Source organism: Heliangelus exortis, chromosome 4, assembly GCF_036169615.1.
Source record: "Heliangelus exortis chromosome 4, bHelExo1.hap1, whole genome shotgun sequence".
Lineage (NCBI taxonomy): Eukaryota > Metazoa > Chordata > Aves > Apodiformes > Trochilidae > Heliangelus > Heliangelus exortis.
The window spans coordinates 44,028,030-44,049,474 of record NC_092425.1 but is presented as its reverse complement, the minus strand read 5'-3'; the positions used below and the strand labels follow the sequence as shown (position 1 = coordinate 44,049,474).

The following is a 21,445-nucleotide window of genomic DNA, read 5'->3' as shown; positions in this document are numbered from 1 at the left end:
AAAATTCTCCAAGTGCTTGGTTTTATGTTTCTTTTGTTAAATATCCTTCTGTAACACACATCTGAGCTCCATTAAGAGCTGTTACTGTTGAGACAGGTCATATCCCTCATGGTGGGCTGCAGAAGTGACAAAGGTACTGGTTTGCAGCTGTGGTGAGAGCTCCCCTGCACAGAGCATTAGCCCAGTGCTTATCCTTTTAGCTGTATAGTAAAGCACCAACCTCTTGGAAAGGGGAACTTGGGCAATTAACAAGCACCTTGGAAAATCCCTCATTAACTGAGGCTGAAAGATCATTCCACAGGAGTACTGAAAAAGCACAGGATATTAATTTATAAACATGGATCATAAGGCAAAATGGGTGATGATGCCCTTCATGTAATTTCTTCTAGAGAAGAGATGAGCTTCTAATTGGTGGTAGCTTGGAAGGAACAGCTTGCATGGAAAGAGTGAGAAAACAAGATTAAAACATAGAAAAAAAGTGTGTGAGCCGGAGCAAGAAGAGAGTACACAAAGTCCACAAGTTTCTCTACATCATTTTAAGGTGTCAAAGTATGTTTCCCCTCTCCAACATGTAAAAGAACAAATGGTGACTGCTGTCTTGGGAAAGATTTTCAGGTTTTTAATCGTGACAGCTAAATGCACTAGGACAGCCTTGTGAAGCAGCCATTGAAACCAGCTGCATATTGTTTCAGTGTTGGTTAAAGGGAGTGGTGATAAGAACCCAGAATGTAAAAGGAGCAAAGACCTGTTTATTTTTAGGTTGATTCCACCTGATTCCATTATAGTCTTTACAAAATGTATTTTATTTCTGCTGTTTATGTTTACTTGATGATGTTGAAGGGAAGGATTTTCAGGGACAAGGCATATTTCTATATCATTATCCTTCTAAAGAATGGACTATCAAGAAGCTTTTTGAAGGATGGAAAAGAACAAGTTAACGTTAAAAAGGCCAATTGTCTATGATTGTAAAATTCTATGAATTTTATTTTCACTTTTTTTTATTCTAAGATATGTTTTTTGGGGGAAAAAATGACAGTCTTAGGCCACCACCCTTGCAAAGGGAATGAGGATCTCTGAACTGTACAGCTTTCTCAAGCCAACTGAAGAACAGTGATTAAAAAGATGAAAAATTAGTGTCAAGGCAATTGTTTATTTCCATGAGCAGTATTAAAACCCAGTATTTTCCTGCTTTTTATCAAGAGCAGCACATCTACCTGTTAAGGTATGAATTCCATGCTGCCATACATGAAATCAGTGCATCCTAAGCCCTATATTGAAATTAACTATTGTTCATAAACTCATTATTTAATCTAGATCATATTTTATCTCAGTTGAGGTTGTGTTATTGTTTATTCTTAAATACAAAGAGAGCAAAGCATGTCCAAAGAGATTCTTTTCCCGCTTTACGTTGCATTTGATAATAGTTAGAAAAATCACTCTCAGATGCAGTGCAATTACAGAAATAATACTTTCCAAGAAATGACAGATTGTGTCTGTCAATGTTTTCCTCTCATCCCACTCCTCCAATTCATAATGTGGCCTTGCTTCATGAGACAGTGGGCAAGTGGGGACAGGATAGGACCTGGAAAGTTTCTCCCTGTGCTGCTCTAAAAAACAATGAATTCACTGGGCTTCAAATATCGCCAACTGCTATCTCTGTACTTGCTTTAAAGCAAGACTGTAGTCTTGCTGACTTAAATTGGAGTACTTGTGAGTCAGTTCCTTCAGAGCAAAAAATCCCCAACATGTTTGTACAGTAAAAGAACAAAATGCTGTATTCTTTCTGTACTTTATTTTGCACGAAGTATTCCCTCCCCACTCCTTCCCCAAATAAACTGAGTAACACTTCCTCTCTACACAGAAATAGAAATTAAAAAACTCAATCCTTTTTTGGAAGCAAGATGAGGTCCTCAGCTAATATAAACTAGTCAACTTGTACTGAACTTGAGGCTACATTCTTTCCAAAGATCTCTATTGCTGTGTCACATCCAAATGCATGTGTGCTTGCAAGAAGGTCTCAAAATAGTTTGTGGGGAGACAGGTGATCTGGAAAATGTTAAATGCAACAGGTTTGGTTTTTTTTTCTTGAAGGTTGACATGATTTTTGGTTATGTACAATGACAAATACGTTACTGTTTCTACTGGTTCTACTGACAGGCCAGCTCAGGAGCAGGCATAGTTTTGGAGAATAGTGCTAGAGAGGCAACAGTAATAGAACAGTCCACTGTGAAGGTGATTACAAGGGACCTGAGTTGATTCCACATCATATTACATATGAATATGTGCAAAAATATAACACTTAGTCCAGGGGAAGGCACATAAAGACATTACAAAAATCTTCCAAGAGGAAAATTAAAAACCATTAGTAAAAGTCACACATAATTATGTGAAGGTAAAAGGAAGTTGTGGATTGCTTGTGTGTATCTAACTCCACAAGCTTTAAGAAGCTCATTCTTGTTACCTGCTTAGGGAAGGGATTAACATTTTGGTAATAGGTATCACAGCTCCTTCTTGGACAACAGTAACTAGGAAGAGATGGGGCCCTGCTGTGGGATGCCATTCTGGCTGGGGGAGGAGAGCATGGTCTCATGGTTCCAGTCCAGCTACAGCTGTAGTCAGACAAGCTTGACTCATTCCTTCTGAAAGGCACTGTTTTCAAATGGAAAATGGAGTGGTCTGCAGTAACCATCACCTGGGTGCTATTTGTGCCTCTGCTTAAGCAACCATGGATAAGCTAATGTGTTTTCAAGCGGTAAAACGTGAACTGGCTGAAACTGAGGGTAGTGTCTGAAACCTCTGTAAACACAAATTGGTCGGGGGCGTCTAGACCCTCCTTTCTCTTACATTCCACCCCTTGTATTTCTAAATCACCTGTAGGAGTACTGTTTTGTCCCAGCCTTTTGGATGAATATTCTCTGACTGACTGGAAAATCAAAGCTAGCTGACTGGTGCAGCAGTAAAAAAACCCAATCTGACAGAAGGCAGCACAGTCAAAAACACCTTGCTCTACTTTACATAGGGCAGGATGCCAGCACTTGGAATAACATGCACTTGGCTTGACCCACAGATCGTTGAAAGACTGCTTTTGACTGGGTTATATTTTGGATCAGGCTTCTTGTGACTAATTTTTGGCTTAAACATTAAGACTGAGGTTCATGGAAGATTAGGTTTGGGATCTGGACAGAAATTTAAAGGCCAAAATCAGACATCATTACATTTTGAAGGCTGTCCAGATTTAACAAATCAGTCTAAGTCTTAGAAATTTTCAGGAGACTTGACTGTAGAAGTGTGCAGAAGTTCTACATGCTCAAGGCAATGTCCTACAAAGCTTGACTTGTGCAAATCAAACCTGTAGCTATGCATGTATATCTTCTAAGCACAAACATTTGCTTTAAGACAATGTTTCTCCCTGACATAACACTTTGAAACATATTTATAACCAGTTTCCTCCTTTGCAATAGGTTTTGAAGCAATCATGCACTGAAATTTTATATTTGGAGCCATCAAGTGTCTGTGTGGGAGGTAAGCTTTTATAATTTAAAAATAATACTCAATTATAGAATTATCATTTCTGCTATTTTACCAAGAAGAAAACCACACAGGTCTCTAGAATAAAACATCTCTATGTAAAAAAAATGCAAGTTTAAGATAGATCTGATCCTTCCCTATTGACTGATGCGGGGCTCTTCCAAAGCCTACTTCCACAATTTTGGTAATGTATATAAAAGTTTGACACACATTTAGCTTCCCTTCTTCCATTACATGTGCTCTGCACTTGCCCTCAAATTCAAAGCAACAATATTTACCCACTTCAGATATCTCTTGGCAATCCTGATAACGTATGTTTATATAAAATCATGACAGTATTTCTAGTGCCCAGCCCCAAATCTGTGGAGTGAAGCAGTAAATCATTTGACTGCACTTTTGTGCAACAAGTGGTAACACATTTATTAAGTAGAAGAGTTGCACAGAATTTTAAGGGCTTGTCTTCCTTCTGAGCTTCACAGTCCACGCATGGTTTGAGACCAGTCAAAACAAGGTAGTTGCAAAATCTCTGTTTTGATGTTTTTGTAAAAAGCATGGATTCTCTCAATGAAATTAGTGACCTTGGTAAACAACCTGTTTTTAACTCCTGCTCTGCACAATTCACAGCATAGTGTGGCCCATTCTCAGCTTCCAAAGAAACAGTACTAAGGAGAAATGTTTTCTTCATCTGGCACTTTAAGTGGGCCTGATCCAGGTTTGGGGAGCCATCTTGTTAGGACACCCAGATTTCTCATTTATCACAGTATTCACTGAAGAACTGTTGAATGTGATCCTGAGTCCTAGGTCCCCTTGATAGTCAGAATCAGCTTCCCTTTTAATAGGGCTGACTCACTGATGAAAATCTGGGGACAAATATTTATTTTTCCTATGGTGACCTAAATGAAGAATGTAGTACCAGGGTTCAATTAAAAAGGAGATCTGAGTAAGTTTGAAGCATTATTATGTTGTGTCTCATTTTTTGCAGATAATAATTGTCCTTTTCCTACTTAACTGCAATGTACTAATGATTGATGAATTTGGATTTTTGCTTTTCATTCCAGAAGAGTTTCAAGTTGTTCTTAGAGGAAGTGGCTTAACCCTTGGTGGGAAAACTGATAGCATTACTTGTACCTATGAAGTGAATGGAACTACAATTCGTAAGTATTCAAGATAGAGGTGATCTACTTTTGCGTTTCCTAGTGGGTGATTTATTTTGCTTCTTGTTACCTCATTTAATTAAAATCAAAAGATAAAAATATCTAAGAGGAAGAGAACACAAAAACTGAGGATTAGTAGGAGGATACAAGTTATTTCATATTTTTCTTGGTGGTTTGACTTTGCTAGGAACTGTCATTAGCTGTAACCTGTGACTGGTGTTCAGCAGCCCAGCTGGCTGTGTGAGTTAACATGGCCACAACTGTCTGGTTCCTGATGTTAAAGTAAGCAAATGTTTGCCCACGAGAAATACATAGCCACAGAGTATACTGACCAAGTGCCCCTTCTAGTAAGATGACCCAGGCCAAGACTTAGGCTCTCATCAGGTTGCAAAAGCACTGGTTTCCGAAGTGCACTCACCTTAGTAACTTGGATCATCTCTGCCATGCTATCTGCTGTACCAGAGGTGTAGCCACAGAGCTGTTTGTTTCAGGGGCTTGGCAGGCCATGGATGCTGTTCTGTGAGTTGGGCTCCTCTTCCTTGAGCTCCTGCTACAGCAGAGAATAAGGCAAAGTCAGAGCAGCTGGTATTGTTTTGTCCCTGTGTTTTTACATGATTCATCAGCTCAGTCTCACAAGCAGCACTATATTCTAGGAGTGGATCTCACTGCAGCCAGATCTCACTGCTAGCTGGACTACTTTCCTGATCTGTGGAATGGAATTGTCTTTCAGACAGGAACTTGTACAGGCACTTTTCCTGTAGCTTTATCTGGTTTGTGTCGTTCTGTATTTTTTTTTTTTTTTTTTTGTGTTGTTTGTTTGGGGGACCTGCAGGTGGGTGGTTTTGTTATTCAGTTTTAGTAGTGGTACTCATCATTGATCAGGTGTTGCAGTCCTTAGTTATTCCTTTGTCAAAAGTTTCAGTGAGGACTTTTTTCTGCGTAGAATGCTGCAGAAGTTAGAAAAACTCTAAAAGTGATGGAGAGGTACTGAGGACTGTTTTCTTCTTGCCCTCTGATTAATTGTGCTCACAGAGAATTTAATTTTCTGCAAAATATTCAGGACTTGTTCTTCTCTTGCTCAGTGCATTCACTTGCAGCAGGGCTGCACTGTTGCCTGCACTGGCACAAGGTAGATGATGGTAGAAAAATGCCATTAATGGAAACATCTGCCTTTTTTTATATCCAGAAACAAAAATGGATGTATAAGTACATCCAACTTATTGCTCTAAGTACTATCCCTTAGAAGCAAGCCAGACTGGAAAATGGCTGAGAATGGATCTGTAGAAAAAATACCAACTAATTTTTTCCCTACCTACTGCCTGATTTTTATATTAGCTTGTCTTAAATTCCTACCTAATGTAATGTATGTTTCCAGTACATTTTCTTCTCTTCTTTGGGTATCATATATACTTGGATGGGGCTGACAATCTCTTCGGCCTTTTAAATATCTAAAATAATTTGGCATAACAACTTATATAGCACTGTAGTTCTGGAAAAAGGCACCCTGTGTAAGGACATTCTGCTTGCATGCATTTCCTTTAAGTTTCAGTTAAAGTAGTCACTTTTGTTTCCCAAATTAAACTATAGCTTGCTTATGTAAACTTATTGCATAAACTAGGTTCACAGAGCTAAAATTTTGAATGTGGCAAAATGATTGCTGCAGTTGTGTATTTATTATTATGGTGTACATTTCTGACATGGAGAAAAGGGGAAGCAGAACAGTTTAGTTCCAGGTGGCTAAAATTAATTCCACACTATCTAGGGTAAATAGTTAAGACATCAGTAACATGACCTGAAGCTATTAGAACTTAAATTTCAATTTAAGTGGCTGGTTTGGAAGTCATCTATTTGAAGTTTTGTTCCTGCTTCACTTCTTTAAACCTTAGTCTTTCCATTTGGGAGATTAAAATAACAGAGCATACCTTCTTCACATGAGTGTTTGAGGCTTGCATCAATATGGGTACATTTGTAGTGGCATTTGAACCATTCCAGATCTTCTGGTGGGATGCACTGAGGCACTGGTGGGGATAAGAACCTATAGAATATGAGAGTTAAGGAGGAATTAGCCATTTCCATAATCATCACATTTAATCCTCCTCTGTGCTCTGGAGGCTCCTACTATCACACTGGAATTTTTTCACATTACTTAGTAACAATACCAGCAGCAAGCACCAGAAAGGCTTTCTAAACTTTATGACTGGTGGGCTGTGGTGCTGCCAACGATAGCCCCAGGGAACTTGGATGGGGATGTGCTCTGTGCTACAAGTGGGACATCAGTCTGCTGCAGAGTGTCCAGAGGGAGCTAGCAAGGGTGGGCAGTAGTCCAGAACACAGGCAGTAAGGAAGGACAGAAAAGTTCAGTTCATTATGTCTATAGGAAAGGAGGAATGGCCAAAAGAATATTTATGTACAGGCTGCTGCAGGGCTGAAAATAAGCTGGGCTCTCCAAATCTATTCAGAACAAGAGGCAACAAGCTTCAGATTCTACAGCAGAACTAGGTTAGGAGAATGGTTCTCACTGTAAACATTTCCCAGGCCTGGAATAGGTTATCTAGAAAACCTTTTAACAGCTTACATGAGTGGTGCTGAAGAATATCTGAAATGTGTTGCCTCTAAATAACCTTTTGAAATAGTTTCTGACTCTGGTTACTCCACTTCTCTGATTGTGCAGTCTTTTATAGCATGTGTACATCTGCTTTGCCATGGTAGAAATACGTGAGAATTTCCTATTAGATCTCTGGGCTGCTTTTTTTTTTTTTTTTTTTTTTCTTGGCTTCAGGAAAGAGTGCACTAAAGCACATGAAGGGAGGGTAATGGCATAGTGATGTATTTATTATATGTTGCACTGTAAAAACACAATCTGCTGTATGGGGTTTTGCCAGAGGCCTGCTACAACTCACCCAGGTTCTCTTCTTCAGCAATGGACAACAGCAAATGTTTAGGGAGTAGTACAGGAAGGAAATGAGGACATTTAATGTGATCCTTTCCCTGATACACCAGGTCATTCTCTACAGCCCTGTGCTGGGGCCTGAGCATTTTTAACTCAGAGGAAAGCTAACAAAGAAAGGAGCTAAGCTGAACAAAGAGGCAGGAAGGGCTCTTTGAGCAGTAACAGAAGGATGGAGATGGTTCCAGGAAAATTGTCTCCATGTCATTGCATTCTCCTCTACAAAAACATGTCCATCTCTCAGCAGCATCCTCACCATCTGAGGGCACTTGCATGACCATGTCCTGTAACATTGGAGTTCCCTGTACTGAGAGCCCGGGCTGGCTTTGGGACCAGCCTCAGAGTAAACCATTATTTTGTCAGCTCTGGTTTTAAATGTTGCATTTGGCACATTTCTCTTCTTGCATTTATAAAAAACTGTTACCAAATGCTAGAAAGGAAACCTGCCAAATGTAGCTATGGGATAGAAAAATAATCTATGAAACATACCATTAAGACAAAAACATATGGCAATGTGCTAATCCCTCTTCCCCACCTCACAACTAGTCCCAAATCTAGGCCAAGCAGTCAGTGCAGATTATTGCATGTGAGAAAAGCTCATTTACACTAACAGCTCCTCCTTCAGCTTCCCCTGGGCTACTTGTATGTCTACCTGCTCCCTAAATGCAGGACAGAGTCGCCTCCAAGTTTATCTGGCAGATCATTTACCTGCTCTCACCCAGTGGTGCTCTCTGTACGAGGTGTGCTCATTCCCCTAATTGTAGTTGTCTTCCTCCTCACCAACATATGATAATATATGAGAATACATACACACATCTGAGAAACATTGACTACAACAAGCAGGAGATTCAAAACTATAATAATCATAATGCCATTTTGACTAGAATCCGGTGAACTCAGCCCAAGAGTGGTATATATTCTTAAAAGCAAGCTGAAAATGTAATTACCAATAAATTTTTAAATCCTTGTGTGAAACATCACTGCACTGTATATTAGTATTGCAGACCATCTCACAACTACTTTTCTCAAGCAGCGCTTACCCAAAATGAACCACATATTGAAACTCACTCCAGCTGCAAAAGCACACATCACATAGCCTGAATACCAAAGGTATGGCACGACCCTGTGAAATTTCCAAAGAAAAAGGTCTCATTCCCACTCAGCAAAGCCCACTGGAGTTAGAATTCAAACTCTTCAGGCAAATTAGTAAAAACTTGAACTGGGCTCAACCTAATTAGCTCGGGCCCCACATTGGGTGCCAATAAATCTGTCAGGGTTTAACACTGGCCTGGCAATTAAACCGAATATCAGATGGTCTCCATTAATCCCCCTCTCCTCCCCAATAAAGAAAGGAGAGAGAATAAGGGAGAGAGACTTATGGGTTGGAAACTAAACTACACAACTTCAATGAAACAGCAATGATAAATAGGAAAAATTACTAAATATATACAAATATACAGGAAAATGGATACCACATTCCTCCCCCCTTTCCCCCAGTAACTCTCACATCTCCACCAAGGCTGCAGGGCAGCCCTGGGAAAGTCCAGTCTGGAATCCTGGAGTCAGCAGCAGTGGGGAGCTGGAGGCAGGAACACACAGATATGGGCTGGCACGGATCAGGAGCACAGGCAGAGGAAAGGACAGAATCCTCCCAGGATGCTGAAGCAAACAGGGACAGGAGAAGAAGGGGAAGCAGGAAGGGGTTTGACCCTGGTGATCCCTCAAATTTATACTGCGTATGACATGTATGGGATGGAATACTCTGGTCAATTCTGGCATCTATCTTGTCCAGTCCTCCCCAAAGGAGGGGTTCAGGTGGGACCTCCTTACTCCCTCTGGAGGGTAAAATGTTCCTCAGAGCTGAGCAGTGTCCTTGGCTCTGCACACCAGTCTCCATCTGTAACTATAAACATCAGTGTTATCAGTCCCAGAAGCAGACACTGTCTGAGAAACTTGCTCTGAATTTCAGCAAGTGCAACTACTTACAAGAGACTTAGCTGAAAGCAAAAGTACAAGACAGAAAATCACCTTTATCCTGGCCCAAAGTAGGGCACACCCCTAAGTCAGGAGGTAGTCCATGCTTGCAGGAGCCTTGCAGGACCCAGTACAGGAATGAACAGTCCGACCATGGGGAAATTTGGGAGGATGGTTGTGTGCACACAGAGCAGAATTTTTCTGAGTTTACCAAACACATGACATAAGAGAGCTCCCACCTCTCCTTTTCACAACTGCAGGAAAGGACAAGGTGTTCTACAAACAGATGCTTTATAAGTTTGAGAGATTTGCAGAGGGCTAGACTCAAAACTGTGAGCAACACCAGAGAAACAGACACTCCCATTGCAACTGATAAAATAGTGACTGAATACAATGCACAGAGTTGGAGCTAGTTAGAAACAAACCATCTTCCTTTTCTTAAGGAAACCCTTCATAGCATTCTCACTCTTTGCAAGAATGGTTTCAATTCTAAGAAATCATCTCTCTGGAGGAGCATGAGTTGACTTGAGTAAAACACAGTGTGGGCTCACACTGGTGTTTCAGGCCAACTCTGCATTTGTATGTTCAGGGTGTGGCTTTAAAAAAGCAGTAGCTTTATTCCCTAACTGGGACCTGCCTTGCTTTCAAGTTCCAGATGTGACTGAACCAGTAACAGTATACTGTGAGAAGGGGAAGGACTTCGTATCATCTTCACACATCAGCTTCTCATTTAAGCAGCTCAGTATACTAAACTCACGTGTTTTGTTTTTTCAGATGAAAAACCAAAACCAGTGGAATCTGATTTTTTGCTCTGCCCTGCACCAATCCTATACAAAAGCGGCCAGTAAGTACTTGAAACAAATGTCATCCTATGTTTTGTGAGAATTGGACCCATTATTGCTGATGTTAATAGTGAGGGGGTTTGGCTAAAGGCAGTCTTTTGTTTGTTTTATGGGGGGGTGGTTTGTTGTTGCCTTTTTTCCCTCCCTCTTGCGTTATTTCCCTGGTGTATTTGCCAGCTTTGGAGTGGGCTTTAAATAGTCATCTGTGACCAAACCAATTTGGACAGTGCCCTAAAAATGAATATTCAGCCAGTTTATTAAACACTGAAAAGGTCTGGCTTGTCATAAGTTTTATGCAGATTAGCTGTTTTAACAGGGCATAATATGCTCTCTTCTGGATAATCTTTAGTCTTATTGTAAAATAGATTACATTATCACTGACACTTACAAGCTATTATTAAAATTATGTGTCAAGATGCATACCACTGCTCAACATGTAACGATAAAACGAGGCACTAGTTTAACAGAGGCAGCAATCTCCTCACAGCACTGTGGCTAAACTGCAGCTCTAGCCTTATTCTGTGTCACTGGCCATGGCTGCACATTACTTCTGGCCCTTTTAGAACTAATCCTTCCCTCCTCCTCTCAAATTCAGATATGCCCTAGGCTTTTGAGATCACTTCAGTTTTACTGTTCAGATCTGTGAAATTCTAAGCTAATCAGAAGACAGAAAACTGCATGTCAGATCTTGGCTCTATAGGAAGGCAAAGGCTTTCAGGCTGTTGGCTTTCTCCCTCTTTTGCAAGTAGTTCTTCTCAGAGAGTTATCTGAGATGAGGTTAATTCTAGTCCAGTAGGATGCACAGCAGCATTGCGGCTCTGCCTGGTTATTGTTCTGTTGCAATTCTTAGCAGTTCAAGAGCTAAGCGTATTGCCCAGAAGATTTTCAGTAATTACTTTTGAGTTAAGCTACTATCAACCACCTCAGCTGTGCTTTAAGACAGGTAGCAAAACTCCAAATACACCTCTCATCTGTGCTTGAAGTGGCAACTGGGAGGAGAATAGTTGGAAAGGAGTAGAAGAAAAAACACTCCAGAGATGAACACAAGTGGAAGAGAACAAGGTGAATCACTGCAGAGGAGTTGCCTCTGTGCAGCAGCCAAAGCACTCTCTGAACCGACCTCTGGTTTATGGCAGCACAGGGACAGCAAGCATGTGGGAGGGTTGCATGGAGAAGAGTTACATGGAAAGCAGAGGAAGGGAATGAGTTTAATGCCATTATGTTTTCCTGATACTCCAGTTGCCTTCTATGTAGCTACACAAAATGTTAACCTTGCTTGATGTGCCACAGGAGCTTGCTAGTCCCACATGCTTTTACATTAAACAGTGAGGTTGCACCAGTTTTGGCTGTTAGGCTGCATGTGGTTGTGTGACAACTGTACAGCAAAACAGCTGTAACAAACCTGCGCCACGTGCAGCTGTAAGAGATCTGGTTTTGTATTTAGTGCCACATGAATCAGTCAGGTTAAGAACCCCACGTCTCTGTGCCAAGTGTTTCAGTGGAATCAGAGCAGCAAGTTAGGCCCTGGTATCAAGCACCCAAGAGCTGAAGCTGTAAATGCTTTTCCACACACTGTTGGTCTGAGAGTATGCAAACATCCTGTCCTACCAAATGAATGGGAAATGCACGGAATATTTCTATATATTAAAGCATAGTGGAAGCTATTTGCATTTTTTTTCTGAGCCTGTGAAGAGCTTATTCGGCCTGTGAAGTGTTATTGAAATTGACAGCTCACCATATTGTAATTGCAATGTAGATCAAGCACCTAATTATGTCATGTTTCCTTCTCAGCAATGTTTGTAAGAAGGAATGTGCAAACAATACTCATGATATTGTACAGGTTTACAGGATATTTTTTTTTTCAAAAGTTACTATGCAAAATAGACTTCCATAACCTGATACTGAAGTAGTTACAGCTTTGGCCCAGAGATAAACAGTTTGTTATGCAGAAGACTGACAGCTATAAAAGATATGTACATATTTGAACTCTTAACTTTCCACTGGCACAGCTCAGACTATTGCTGGATAACTCCCAATAATTCCTCATGTAATGGAGCTAATATTAGATGTTAATTTAGCAACAACCACTCTGCTCTTTTTAGTGGAATTAAGAACAACACAAGCAGAAAAAGTAACTTTGAGTTTTAAAGCTGCAGCTTAATTTCTGGGTAAACAGTAAAGACACAGAAGTTTCATTGTATTTTTCTAAATGGAGGCATTCCTTGTTGACTAATGAATTTGCAGTTTTTTGCATGCAGAAGCATAGACACCCATGTGAAACAGAAAAAATGCCAACAGACCCAAGGTGTTAGGTCGGTAAACTCCTGGTCTCCTGGACTCATGCCAGAATGTGTTGCTACTTTCTTTCCAGCTGCTTGCTGCACTTACTGAGAAGCCTTCAGAAGGCCAGCTGTAGATTTAACCAAGCATTCTTTTCAAAGCCTATTTTTTCACAGTACGTCAGAACAGATGGCTGTGGTATCCTCAGGTTATGTGACGATGTGACTGTGCTGTGTGTGCCATTCAAAATACCTTGTTGTGCCACTTCTAAAGCACAAAATTACAGTCTGCTTATGAAATGAGCTTATTTTAACATACCTCTGGACTAGGTAACAGATGAGAATTACTTGGAATTTCTCCATGAGCTACGTATGCATTGTAAAAAAATGTTAGTTTTGAAATAATCCAGAAAGGAAAAGTACCACATATACTCTGCAGGATTATGATGAGAGACAACCAAGTTGAATTGCTTTGCTTCCTGTGCTTTGAGAGATCACTTTTATTGCGTGAGAGCAAGTGCAACATTACAAGTAAGCTGTTTACTAAAAAGTACTCAGATCCTGCTGCACTGATAATTTAAAAGCCATTTATTTTAGGGTCTTGGAGAGCAGATGGGAAAATCTGTTCCCCTTTTTAGCCCAGTCTTGAATTTGCTGTTCTGCCACAGCTTAAGGGAACCAAACTGAATCAGATATTTCTTCGACCTCTCTGTTACTTTTAATGTTTCTGTAGTCATTGTACTTTGGAAAGAAAACAGAGCCCTTGTCTTTTTGGAAGATCAATACAGGAAAAACTGGTATAGTTTTGTAAGCCTATCTTTTTGCATTACCTTTGCTTTTAATCTTCTCATTTTTGCTCTAAGTTCTTTGAGTTTGCGTTCAGAAAATATCTGTAGGCTTGACTTCACAGACAATTGTTACTCTGAGCCAGTGGTAAAATCTCCTCTGCCTTCAATAGAAATGCTCTCCGAACAGTATACATTTCCCTTACTTCCTGAACATTTACAATTTTTCTTTTACAAGCGGATGACAATAATAACAATTTAACCTAGCACAGCAATCCAGTATTTTACTGAGATATTTGCAGTGAATATTTACATATCTACTACTTAACTTCCTCAGTTTGGTTGTACTCTGGTTTCTCCTTGGAGCCTTATAGTACGAGAGTTTGGGTTTGCTGTGCCTACTGAAAAAAATCCAATTTGGTTTTGTAGAAAAACAAAGCACAGAAGGCTAGGTCTAGGCTAGGCAATGAATTATTCAAAATTAACCAAGAGGCTGAAAAATCATCATGTTCTTCAAAGAGTTGAGGAAACTACACAAGTTTATTTTTTAATGCATCGTCAGCATTGCTGGACAGCTTCCACCTTCATGCATCCTGCATTTGAATTCATACTGTGTTCACTCTAAAATTAGCTCACAAAATAAAGTGAGCATTTACCCCTCAGCCCAAGAAGATAACATAAGAACCAACCAAAGGGCAAACAGGTGAAGCTGGATGACAGCGTTCAGGTTAAGAGGGGGGTGTCAATGCTTTTGTTTTTTTGCATTTCCACTGCTCAGTTGAGTGACACTTTGACACCCTTGCAGTGAATGGCACTTGACCCCACCTACCTGAGGGTTTCCCTAGAACAGAACTGGGGAGTATCTTTCTCCTTGGGCTTGAAAGCTTAAGGAATAATAAAGCCAAAAGGGACAAATCCAAACATAAGCCAGAACTCAAGTGAAACCTTGTTCTCCATTTGAATTTGTGATCAGATAGCACAGTCTACACTACTGCTTTTTTATGACCTTATTTGCCCTCTATTCAAAGCATGTTGGCTTCAGCTCACATATATCCCTTCCTATCTCCCGTCCAACATGAACAGCTGGTGATACTTAGAGCAAACATTAAATAGGATTTTTTTTTTATATGTGGTAGGAAGGAAAATTACTGTGCTTGTATTCTTTGTAAGTCTTTGTTTCCTTCAGTTTCAAAGAAGCTGACTTAAGTTTGCCCTCCAGTCTGCAGTTTACTTGAAACAAAGCACACACCAATGCATCAGATGTTAGTTACCATGAGCTTTTTTAAAAAGTATTGCTAATAGTAAGAGCTCTTGGCAACAGCACAAGTTGACAAATGTAGTGGTAACTCTTAATGTACTTCCTATCCAGGCATCCTTATAAGAAAGTACTGAGGGAAAATTTATCTTATTGAGTAAATCTTACCAGAGTCTAATTGTGATTGGAGAATAAATAGCTCAAACACTTACAATGAATAAGAACGTTTGTCCTAAAAAGAAAACATTTTCCTAGTGGGAAATAATCTCTAGGACTAAGTACATTGCTTTATGTTTCTGAGCTGCAAAACCTACCTTGAGACATGTTTTTATTTGGTTATTAACCACATTTCTCACAGGAGGAGCCTGTGTCATTCAAGTCTTTGTTCTTCCTGTTGACAACAGCTGCTTTGCTTGTTTTGAACTCATTTGTGAATGGGATGGCAGCTCAGAGGGAATTCAGAAGCAGGAATAGCATTGTGTGGTTTCTGTATACTCCTCAGGTCTTTAGATTAATTTTGTTTGTTTCTGGATTATCTCAATGTCTTTTTGATCTTGTCTATACAAGTGAGGTACTTGCCTTAGCCAATCGGATTTAAAAGATGAGGGAAGAAAGAAGTAACCATCTCCTTATTTTATGTAAACACCTTCAGCCTTTAAGTTAACTGATTTAAGAACTAGCTCAATCACTTATTGAATCCATGTTGCTTAAGAATTTTGGAACTTGTCTACTTACAGACAACAGAACTTTTTTAGGGTTGTTTCACTTTTAGAAAATAAATCCCTTTATGGGATCTTTACTTTTACCTCCTTTTTCCTGTGGTTGGTAATGGCTCTAAAGAAGTGATGCTTTGTGAGGTGACTGATGTTTAGTATGTTTGCCTAATTAACTTCTGGCTAATAACTAGCCCATTAAGTAGCTGGTTAGTACAGGCTGCAAATAAACACATCTGGTTGTACAAGGAGTGAAGGTTCTTCCTGTGTGTGGGTGACAGATGTGATGGTGGTTTCCTCAGTGCTCTCTTTTAAATAATTAACAACACACTGGTGGAGTGCCTTACACAGCCAGCCTCAAAGCCAGCTGTATAGTCTCAGAGCTGTGTTTGTGGACATGTGCCTCATCTTTTTAGCTTGCTCCAGCTATTCCTTCTTTGGCATTTCAAAAACTACGTGTACCTCTAATACACAGCCTTTTAAATAACTTTGGAGTCTTGGCTTCTGGTCTGAAAGACAACAGGAGAAGAAGGAATAGTATGTCAGGCCACCCAAGGGGCAAATAGCTTTGCATTCACAAGCCTTGCAAATTGATCTATCTTTCCAAACAAAGGGCATTTGAAACAGGCCTGCCCTGCTGTTCCATTACTTGGAGTTGCTGGGCTAGGTTTGGAAACAATCTTCTTTTGATAACCTACTTCTTTATGTGGTCAGTAGCTGCCTAGGCTGGAACAGCTGGTAATTCTGATCAATCTCAAAAGTGGGAAAAGCTAGGGTTTATTCCTAAATGAACCAAAGCTAGCTTGTTCCTTATAGCTCAGCTATTAATTTTGTTTTTCAGATTTTTGGCTTTTGGTGGTGGGGCTGTTTAAAGTTTGTGGTTTTGGTTTTTTTGTTGCTTTTGTTTTCCCAGGCAGAGGGAGGAATTATGTCAATAAAGTAAATAAACAGCAGGATATTTTGCAAGAGGCTAATTTGCACAAAAATTACTTAATGTAAAAATGAGACTCAAGTTCTTGCTTAGCCAAGGATAAAGTAAGATTTATTCTGTCTTCTGAGGGCCCGTGAACCCTGCTTATTCTGTGCCTATACCATAATGGTTAACATACATCTGTCATTAGTTCTAGTGGTACAGGCTCAGTCTGTGACCTTTGTTTTGTAAGGCATCAACAATAGCACAGCTGCCCCTGCATAGCTGAGATCTCAAACCTGCAATTTGGCAAGAGGCACAGAACAAATTGGATAAATATACATAAACACATTGTGAAGGAAGGGAAAACAGAACAGAATGAACCAGAGCATCATCCTACAACTTGTTTGATAGGGATGATTTAAGTAGGCATATGGTATAGTTAAATGTGCTTTCTAAAACATTGGCCCAATTCTTCAAGCAAATATGAAATAAATATCTAAAAAGAAAGAGAGTTAATACAGTATCATTAGTTCTCTCAAAGGAGTGCCTTTGAAAATGTGTGAATGGGAGCTGGGCGTGAGCGATAAGCAGATTTACAGTCCCTCACAAAAAGTGTCATTAACGTATTGTTAAGATTACACAGTTGTGCTTCCTTCCAACTCTTCAAGCATTAAAAACACAAGCAGGCAATAAGCTGATATTTAGACCTAATCCAGCACCAATTTTCACATCTTATTAGCTCAGTGTTGGCATAGCAGACCACTGCAGCCACTGCAATACCTCTCACACAAAGTTTCCATCCAACAGTCACGCTGCCTACAATGTGCACATTTAGGAACTGAAAACCACTGCTAGGCTCATCCTACACCCGGACCTGCTAGTGTAGTGTTATTTAGTAACTAAGAATTGTAAGTTAAAATTAGCCTTTGTCTTTCTGCAATACTTTTACCACATGGAAAGAAAATACAAAGTAGATAAGAAATTTGAATTATTACAAAATAAATCTAAAACATCTTTAAATTACGCTCTTTACACCAGGTGTCTCTCCCATGTAAGCTACATGTAAGTTCTCAAATACACAAAACCACGTTATTTCCAGAGCTTGCAGTGAAACATACAAGTTATCTTGTTTATTCAGAGAAGCCCATAAATCCATCCAGTTCATTAATTTGAGTAGAACATCCATTCGTCTGCCTTAAGGACTATTGAGAAAAGTTGTGCAGAACTGAGTTTTCTTGAGACATAGAAGCAAATAGCTGAAAACCAGATGAAGGAGATAATTACTGATGTTCTTTATGGCTGATTTATCATTGTTCATTTTGTCACATTTTTCTCTTTGCCTGAGAAAGATAAAATTTTGGGAAACATGTCACAAGCACAGAGAGGAAGTGCCAAAGAAGGGAAGTTGTATAAGGACTGCAGGTTTAACTTGTTTATCTCTCAGAGTTATTTAAGAAAGGATTGTTTCATAGGCTGTGTTGAGCATTTTCTGTTCTCTTTTCACCTAACATTACTTTTACCCTCTTTTTGTGGTATTGGTAACTAAGTAGCCTTACCATAACCTTCATAACAATTGCAGCAAGAGATAAATTTGGCCACAGAACTAAATCCCTCATTACTGCAAGGGTAGTGCATCTGATGAGTACTTGGCCACTTGAAAGTTTGGAAACTTGTTTAAATATTCAAGTGTGAGTTTAAGGACCCTTATCAAGATCTCATCTTCAGTCTGTAAACTACATGGTGACTACATATAGCTTGAAGAACACCTTGTCTAGAGAAAAAAAGGGAGCAATTAAAATGAGGATTCAGTAGGTTTTCTCAGTTAAGAGGTAGCTTGCTGACTAAGGTATTTCACATTCCAGATAACACCAGTCGTTCCTACAAAAAGGCAAAAGCACAGTAAACCCCCATGGTACCTTATACTTTCAGTAGGGCTGGAGGAGGGAGTGCAGGCAGTCCACTGCTGCAGAAGGAGGTGCCAGCCACCAGAGCTTCCTTGGGCTTCTCAGCTTTCCTGAAGCCTTGGGGTATTCCCTGCACACACCAGTTGAGCAGGGCTCTAACCACAACCAACACCTACAGAAAAGGAAGCAAGCACACTTGCCCCCTTTTAACTTCCTGTGCCCTGCTCAGCCAGGTGAGTGCTTGTGCTCACAAAGAGGGAGGATGCCATCTCCAAATCAAGTTGTTTTCACCTGGTGTTCTCATTCTAGGGCCTCTGTGCTCAATTAGGCCCATTGATTTAATATTAAAATTGTATGAAGAGATCTGCCCTGAATAGGACCTTCTCCCACCTGGACTAGTTCCTTTCTTTGCAAAGTCACTGAGACTGAGCACTGATTTTCAGCACTAGCACCTAAAGCTTTTTTTTTTTTTTTTTTTTTTTTTTGCTATGCTAACCCTAACCCAATGAAAATAAATAAATAAAAAATTATGTTTACCAGTCACTGGTTACTCACATGGTACTATCTCCCCCCCTTCAAAATATCTAGAGAAATAACCTCAGGCAGGGCAAACCAGAAGTATGGCTGGATTAGGCTTAATTTCTGTTATAAATATTAACTTCTGAAAACATTTTAGGAATACGTTTAGTTTGACGCAATTAGATTATAATGGGAACTATTCACAGATGGAAACATCTTCAATGAATTGTATAGGCTAACTGGCTCCTAAGACATATGGATCTGATGTTAAGATCAGTAGTAATTTCTAATGCAGTCCTTCACGTTCCTCAATAGGGCACACAGTGTTCCCAGAGCATTAAGAAGGAGTGCATGAGCAGAACTAAGTGCTTAATATTATGCAGTGGACATAGTATCCTGAGCTGAATTAATAGACTAATTTAACATAATAATGACATTTCATACCCTGTTACTGCAGGTTCCCATGATTCCATGAGATCAGAGCTAATTCACTGTTGGCTTTCAGTTCTTTCAAATTCACTAGCACTTTCAGCAGTGAAGCATTTGTGTATTACTGTGCTTCTGCCTGTTTCCTGGGGAAAGCCAGACCCAAACAGGCAATATATTGAATGCTTTGCTGAGGAACTAGGGTAGTTCTGGGGTAACAAGGCAGTACCCCAAGAGAACTATAATTTGAATTTATGTTAGTGCTAAGCTACACTAAGAAAGGGGTGAGGGGGTGGGGGGAGTCAGGGCTGGGGAAAGAGTTTATATGAATTCTTTACCAAAACCCCCAAACACCATAATGATTTGCGTAGTGTGCAGGTCCTGCTCTCCTCAGGAAAGAAATGGGATGTTCCTTTTCACCCCTGTGTGGTTGGTTTATCATGACTGTCCCCAGTACAATTCCCATTGACTCAAGCAAACTGTTCCCAGTGCTTCCCCGTCCTGGCTAATCCTTGGCATGGTGGAGCTGCACTGAGCATTTGGTAGGTGAGGTTTGTAACCCTGCTCCAAGGGAACCTGCTGTGTCCTTATGGAGCTGGGGCTTTGCAACTAGGAAGAACAACAACACCTGAAGCACAGACCTGACATACCTTCCCCCATGGCTTTGTGTGGCTTCCTTGTGCTGCTGGCATGTGTCCTTAGATGCGGAGGGTCACATTTGTGGTCCTGGAGTATTCATTAACTGAGAATAGAGAAAAGGATAGTCTGTGCTTTGGCTGGTGAGAAGGGCTGGGTAAATAGTAGTTATATCCCCAGAAAATAATGTGTAGTGAAATGAGGCAATCAGGTGTTGCTAATTACGAGGTGGGAGGCATGAGCTTGTGTTAGGCCCACCTGTGCCCAATTGGGGCTTACCCCAGCTGTGCATGAGCAGGATTGGGTGACCAATTGGTGACACAAGCTCACACCTCCCACCTCGTAATTAGCAACACCTGATTGCCTCATTTCACTACAATAATGGCCAGTAGTTTCGAAGTCAAGTTGGTCAAAGGAAATCCCTCTGTCCATACAGAGAAATTGGAGCTGATACCATAAAGACACCATCAGCCATTGCTCAGAGCCCTATGGTGAGCATCAGTTGTCTCCCCATGTGTACCACTCTCCTGCTGCTCAGCCTTCAGGCAGAAAATGAAGGGTGGTACAGCAGAGCCTGCCTCACCTGCCACTGAAGTTTTCAGCTTGCCTCTTGAGTTGAGGCCAGTAGTATTCAGCAGCAGAGCTTTGCCTGCTCATTCTGAAACATCAAACACTTGTTCTGACTGGCACCTGGTATTTGCTCTAGCTGTCAACATTTCTGCATGAAAAACCTTACCAAGCCACTGAAAGTCACTGTGTTAGTTTCCCCATCCTTCCAGTGACCACCAAAGGATGGCCACAGTGGCACCCCTTTGTGCTGCCAGACTGTCTTGTAGGGAATGGTAAATTACAGTGCGATAAAGTAATAGGCTTGAAAAAAAAAAAAAATTATACTTAAATGAGGAGTTTCACAAAACCCTTCTCCCAGCACTGTTACTGACTCTCCACTGAATTTTATGGATGTATGTAAACACATATACTATATATAGAGGTATAGCTATTTTAAAAATACATACGAATACTGTGTTACCAGTAACAACTGTGTAATAAAGCTATATATTAATTATTGAAGTAAGTTTTTTAAGAGAAAGCACCCTTTTATATCTATTTTTTCCCATCCTACTATGTACAGCATTTTTGCTATTTAATGCTGGCACTTTTTTCTAAAATACTTTTGTCACCGTAATTTTAATAACTTTTTGAGCAGTTGCCAGTTTAATTTTCAGTGTGTGAAAATTGGAGGTAAATTATTTATTACTTCCAGCAAATGTCTTTCACAATTTTATTTAATTTTTTCATCTTTTTTAATGGCTCATAAAATGGCAGTCTTTTATTGGATACTCATAATGTAAGGAGCAAATGAATACTTTGCAAATAGGTTACTGTGGATTGAAATGTCAGCTGTATTTCACAGGTTATGAAATTCTTTAGACGAGAGCTGTACTGCCATATGGCAGTGTGCCATGTTCCTCTTCTGATACAATGAAACACTAGTGGACATGAAGGAAAAAAAATCGCAATCATTGGGTCTTCTCAAGTTACATTTTTTTGTAAATTATTTATTAGAATG

At 40.0% G+C, this 21,445-nt stretch overlaps 1 protein-coding gene across 4 annotated transcripts in view; it reads left to right on the top strand.

Moving 5' to 3' along the window:
* ANTXR2 (ANTXR cell adhesion molecule 2) overlaps positions 1–21,445 on the top strand; it is a 94,866-nt gene that overhangs the window by 21,844 nt on the left and 51,577 nt on the right. For all 4 annotated transcript variants that reach the window (XM_071744239.1, XM_071744236.1, XM_071744235.1 and 1 more), the window contains 3 exons: positions 3,462–3,522; positions 4,587–4,682; positions 10,378–10,447. In XM_071744239.1, coding sequence (XP_071600340.1) covers positions 3,462–3,522; positions 4,587–4,682; positions 10,378–10,447 — 227 coding nt within the window. The remainder of the gene's footprint in view (positions 1–3,461; positions 3,523–4,586; positions 4,683–10,377; positions 10,448–21,445) is intronic.